This window comes from Nanorana parkeri, unplaced genomic scaffold, assembly GCF_000935625.1.
Source record: "Nanorana parkeri isolate BGI_ZX_2015 unplaced genomic scaffold, ASM93562v1 scaffold573, whole genome shotgun sequence".
Lineage (NCBI taxonomy): Eukaryota > Metazoa > Chordata > Amphibia > Anura > Dicroglossidae > Nanorana > Nanorana parkeri.
This window is the reverse complement of record NW_017306841.1, coordinates 887791-894137: the sequence shown is the minus strand read 5'-3', so window position 1 is coordinate 894137 and position 6347 is coordinate 887791. Positions and strand designations below refer to the sequence as shown.

At 42.0% G+C, this 6347-nt stretch overlaps 1 protein-coding gene across 2 annotated transcripts in view; it reads right to left on the bottom strand.

The window, feature by feature from the left end:
* Window positions 1–3628: 3628 nt before the first annotated feature.
* The window catches only part of LOC108791783 (olfactory receptor 4Q3-like), a 4762-nt gene continuing 2043 nt past the window's right edge, over window positions 3629–6347 (bottom strand). The window contains exons 2-3 of one of the 2 annotated variants that reach the window (XM_018562354.1): window positions 5858–5879; window positions 3629–4534 (exon numbers count right to left, since the gene is read on the bottom strand). In XM_018562354.1, the coding sequence (XP_018417856.1) occupies window positions 3629–4534; window positions 5858–5879 (928 nt within the window). Of the gene's footprint in view, window positions 4568–5857; window positions 5880–6347 lie in introns of those variants that run through there. The other variant, XM_018562355.1, reaches the window with a different exon arrangement.

The window sequence follows — 6347 nt, the reverse complement described above, 5'->3', positions numbered from 1 at the left end:
GTAAGACCTACCCCGAAAATAAGACCTAGCACTATCTTCAGGGATTTCTGTAATATAAGACCTAACCCGAAAATAAGACCTAGTTCGGTGGTAGGTCTTATATTACAGAAATCCCTGAAGATAGCGCTAGGTCTTATTTTCTAGGCCGCAGCTCCTGCCCCGCCAACACGCCCGCCCACACGCCAGCCGCAGCTCCCGCCCACACGCACAATGGAAGCGACATCCACTGGGACCGGCAACAGCACGCCGCCTTCCGGGACCTCGTCCACTCCTCCCCCAGCCAGGTAAGATATCCCCCGAAAATAAGACCTAGTGTCCTATTTCGTGCAAAAAAAAAAATAAGACAGTGTCTTATTTTCGGGGAAACACGGTAGAGTCCAGACACCATTGAGAATCTTTGGGATGTGCTGGAGAAGACTACACAGTGGTCTGACTCTCCCATCATCACTATAAGATCTTGGTGAAAAATGAATGCGACTCTGGACGGAAAGAAATGTTGTGACATTGTATAAGCTTATTGAAATGATGCCACGGTGAATGCGAGTCGTAATCAAAACTAAATGCGTTCCAACTAAATATTAGAGTGTGTGATTTTTGTTTTTGTTTGGCCAAGCAGTGTATTTACAAGGTTGCATCCCCCTGGTGGGTTTTCTGTGAGAATAGGAGCAAAGTCAAGGTGGACAGCGTGGAACCCACTTCGGTGTCTACTGGGATTTTATGATTTATGGATTTTAATTCATGAGGTGTGGATAAGCACTAATAATCACACTATTGGACTCTCATGGACTTTTGATTGATATAAGGGCCTTCTCTTGTTGAGGGGCTTACACAGCTGCTGGTACGGCGTGTGTTATGTTTATATATATTAAGCTACAAAGTGCGTTTCTTTTTCCGTTACTGCTGGTTATATGTAAATAGAATTTTGTCAGATCTGTTCATCACTACTATACACCATAAGCTCATTTACATAATGGTGGAGGCCTTTCTGTAACAGGGAAGAAGCCGTAGAGGTTTGTAGCTTCTATAATAGTCATGATCTGTGGGCCAATTTGGAATAATTAATTTTGAGCATTTGCTGCTGCTGCCAGAGCATTTTTCCACACACCAGTTCTTGTATTTTTGTGCATAAGCCAGTTGCTTGTGTCATAGACTTACCCGGCGCGTCCCTTCGCTCCAGCGACGCGCAGTCTCGGCGATGACGTCACGCCGGCTCCGCCCACGGGGCACGGCCCCGCTGCTAATAGCTCAGCTGTTTCATCACTCGGCGTTCTCTCGCTGTGGAACGTCGAGTGACGAACGGTGAACCGCAACCACCTCAGCCTGAAATCTGTCTCAGACCACTACTGTCTGGAGACAGCCTAAACCAGAAATACTGCCATTGATCCAGGGCTGGATCCTGCTAGCTGCTGACAGCCTGAACCCTTGGTCCATTGCTCCCCTGCACCTAGAGCAGACAACTAAGCGCATGTACCCCTGGGTCTGATTGAGACATACCGCAGCCGCCGCTGCTTGGGATCTGCATTGCTTATATTACTGCCTTATTGTCGCTGCCAGTCATAGAATCTGAACTCTCATTACCTGTGCATAAGGAACTGTACAATATACGATTGCAATAGCTAACTATAAATAGTGCATAACTAATGCTGTAGTGACCTGTCTAACTTCCACCTGTTGATATTTATTACATCACCTGCAGCTGCAGCTCTTCATACCTGTGTGTCCGTAGGATTTAAGGGGAACTCCGCACTACTACTAAACCTGCACACTGTGACTGTTCGGTCTGTTATATTCATTCAAACTAGTTAGTCTAAATTATACAGCAACCTGTTAGAGGCCTCTTGAGATTCATTACTCCCTAACTCCCACTACTCTTATAGAGGCGAGTTGCGAGAAGCCCAGTTCAGGTGGCATATGATGCGCACGGTCTCCCCATCGCACTGGGGAGCCGCCCACTGAACCACCTTCTCCTAGCCATAACTTATTGCAAGTTCCTCAGCTGAGATCCAGCATATACCTCATACCTGACAGCTTGACCTTGTTTCTGTTGGTTATGTGTTTGGATGAAGCACTGAGATCTTGCTGAATTGACTTTTGCTTGCTTATTACATCTATGTATACAGCATTGTGCAGGAAACATATACAGTATATAACATATACCTATGATACACAGGAAGAAAACTTCCTGTGTATCATAGATAAGCATGAATACATAGACTAACATTGCACAACAGCGCCATCTTCAGCTCAAAAGACTCAGTATATCCATCTCCAGCTCCGTTTATGCTGTTGCATTTCCAACAGTTTCCATATCAGGGGTATGGATTTTTAGCCGTAAGTCTTTAAAGGAGAACTATGAGGCGAGTGCTTTTCACTCACCTCATAGTTCTAGCTGACCTGTGACAATGAGACTGTCACAGGTCGGCTCAGTAGATCGGGAGGTGAGCGAACACATACCGGCGTTCGCTCACCTCTCGATCCTGTCACGGCTCTCTGCCATGACAGGGGAGGGGCTGGATTGCCCCCTCCCCGCTCCGATCCGCCAGCGCTGACTGGCGGAACGGACGGGGAGGGGGCGGGTACAGCTGGCTCTGCCTCTAGATAGGCAGAGCCAGCTGTCAGTCATGCAGCTGGGCGGATCCCGGCACAGCTTGCGGTATACTGAGCCTAGAGTGACGGGAGGACGCTAGTTTGTGTCCTCCCGTTACCCTAAGGAGAACTATGGGAAAAAGCCTTAACCCTATAGTTCTCCTTTAATGAAGACCAATTGTGGCCAGAATTCTCCGGACTGTAGATAGGTGTACCAGGGCCTGCTGATTTCAGGCAAGTCTGACTGGTTCACATTACTGGATGTAAGCAAAAAATGTCTTTCATCTGCCGCACTAAGTTATAAGTTTTCTTGGCCACTGTGTTTTCAGTCCTCAACATTGCCTGTTTCTTAGTTCTCAACATTGCCTTTTTCCTTGTGATTTTGCAGAAGAGCCTGGACAGCGCATCTGGAAAAAACTATATTCCCTGAAATGTCTTCCTGTGAAAGCCAGTAAAACCACTTTTGTCTTGTTGCTGTGCTCAAACTTTCCATTGTGTAATATTTGTTACATTGAGCTTTTTACAGCGACCTCAAACCACTAGTAGAGCATGGCATCTCCTCACCCAGTTTCATTGCTCCTACACAGATGATGCTGTTTGATTAAATTATTGTATTTTAACCTACATGTCTTGCTTATCTTGTTTATCATGTTTGGAATTATTGTTTAATCGTGTCATGGAACATATGCCTGCAAAATCTTTAACTGTGCAAGTGTGCCTGGAACAATTGGTGCTGCTTTAAAGGCAAAGGGTGGCTATGACAAATATTTATTAGATTTTGTTTTTTTTTCTGTCTATATACTTTATTACATGTTAACTGATAACAAAAAAATATTAATTTCATAAAGTTGGAAATCATCCTCATGTTCCAGTTTTTTTTTTCCACAAATGCCTAAACTTATTGCACAGTATATAGATATGCTAAGGAAAGAACCCTAGCTAATATAGAGTGCTAATACACAGTATACTGTATCTCTGTACGACAGATTTTAATAAATGCTAAATAGCAAATACTATACTGTAAATTCAATGCTTCATCTATTTATTCTTCTCTTTGTAGTAATTTCTTGCCCAAAAATGATTTGATGGCAGACTTTACTTCTTTATTTCTTAATGTGTAAATAATTGGGTTTAGTAGGGGTGTTATGACTGTATAGAATACGGACACCATTTTATCTACTGCATACGATACAGAGGGTCTTAAATATATAAAGACGGAAGGCCCAAAGAAAAGCGTAACAACAGTGAGGTGTGCGGCACAAGTCGAAAAGGCTTTCCCTAGGCCCTCTTCAGAGCGGGTTTTCAGTATGGTGTTAATGATGCCCATATAAGACATAAGCAACACAAGGAAGCACAGTACAGAAATCAGGCCACTGTTGGCCACAAATACTATTTCAATTATGAAAATATCTGAACAGGCCAGCACAGACAAAGGGTGGATGTCACAGAAGAAATGGTCTATTTGGTTTGGTCCACAAAACTCCAGTTGACAGGTCATGATGATCTGAATTATGGAATGTAAAGAGCTGGTAGCCCAACAAACAAACTCCAGCCAATGACAGATAGTCCTGTTCATAATACTGGAATAGCGTAAGGGGTAGCAGATAGCAACGTAGCGGTCATAGCTCATGACCGTTAGGAGGATGCACTCTGTTCCTGCAAATAAGTGTAGAAAAAACAGCTGGGTGATGCAGGAATTGAAGGAAATTGAGTTGGTTTTGGAAAGGAAGTCAGCTAAAATTTTGGGCACAGTCACTGTAGCATAGCACAAGTCTACGAAGGATAACCTGCTTAGAAAATAGTACATGGCTGAATGGAGACGAGCCTCAAAATGGACTGTTACTACGATCAACAGGTTCCCAAGCAATATGAGAATGTAGATAATAAGAAGGAGAAGAAAAAGGGCTATGCTGAGCGTGGGGAAACTGGCCAGTCCCAAGAGAGTGAACTCTAGGACTTTGTGCTGGTTGGTGGAATTCATTTCTCCCTTTCCCATTATTTCTAGGAACAAGAGAATAGATTAGACTAGAATAATTCAGACTAATAGACGAAAATACAAAAATAAAGGCATGCTCATGCAAGATATTGATTGTTTTAATTAAAAAGCACGTCCCATTTTCAGTGGAATATGCTCTGGTCAACGTTGCTCTCGTCACCACAGCAGATTTTTAATGTTCCAACCTTTTACCGCTCCTTCGAACATTTTTTTTTTTTATAACTGCTTGTGTCTCAGGTTTTTAACTGCAACTTGGTTTTTTAACCTAAAGTGGACCTTTCCACCTCAGTGACAAGGTCCACTTTCAAAGTTCCCCTTTCCCCCTCCTTAAGATGCACGGTGAAGTGCAAAAAAAAAAATGTGATGGGTTAAAAAGTTAAATGTATGTACCTTTCCCTTGCTTCCTCCCACGGTTCCTAGGCGACAGTGACTTAATCCTCCTTCCGGCAAGATCTTGGGCTGGATAGGCCAAATATCATGAGTAGGCGATCCTACACTGTGCTGCAGCCTCTTCTCATAAGTTTTGGGCTACATTTAGGAGGGGGTGAGGAGGCCTCAAAGAACTTGTTTGTTCAATGAATACAATTTTGTTTGAGTAAAATACATCAAAGGGAGGAGCTCATGTGGTTTTCTCCGGTTTGATAGTTAAATAAAGTTTATTGCTGTGAAAAGAGGTTTGGAGTGCATTTCTCTTTGTATGTATATGCTGTCCCATAAACTGGTGGTAAGGGGGGTCCATTACCTGAAAACAGATCAGGGAAAAAGATACACTTAATCCACCATTATACAGAGCTCAGTAGCTCAAGCTGAAACTTACACACACTTCATTGAATGAGTAATAGGCACAATTCCTCCCTTATTGGATAGCGATGTCTGAGGTTTCAGTAAAATAGAGAGAGACACAATTTAGGCTGCTATGTCTCTAAAAAAAAGCCCATAGTTCTCTGTTGAGAAGGTTTCTTATAAAAGAAGATCATACAGCTATAATAAAACAAATAAGAAACATCAATTTAAAAACCTGCAAGCTTATAAAAATTAAAGTAAATCTAAACTGTGACCTGAAGACATTTAGTTTGCTTAAGCACTGTGTGGTATAAACAAATGCCTTTTTTATCATCAAATTCTGTTTTCCATTTTGTTTCACCCTTTTGTGCATCTCTGTGTTCCTGATCTCCTCCAGCTTCATTCAGTTACTTACTATCTACATGCACTTGCTCCAATGTCTGCTACATATCATTGCTCTGGACTGGCTTCCTCATGGTGACAACAATGAACTGTGCTAATGTCAGAATGGTTGCTTGTTGTCTCCACCAGGGGTGCATGTGACAATCCAGTGGCATAGTTGGGAGACAGTCGCCACCCCATAACAGTAAATGTCAGAGCAAGGACATTCATGGTAGGACCACCAGGTATGCTTTTAATGAAAGCTAATATATATTTTCAACCTGAAGCATATATTACATTTTATTGGTACCACATCCTATTGGGATACATCAACACATCAAGTGTTTTTTTAGTTGTTCTGGACTTAAGCTTAAGCTTGTTCATGACTCCAATATTTTATTAAAATCACAGTATTTTATTACTTTCACTTCATATTACCCAAATTTGTTTTTACATACAGCCATTAAAACATTTTGTGGCCTCCATCTCTTTTCCATACTTACAATTATTATACAATATGCGTTACAATATAGTAATAGGAAGTGACTTTATAATTCATATCCTCTAATATCCTTTTTTAAATAAATATCACATTCAGCAT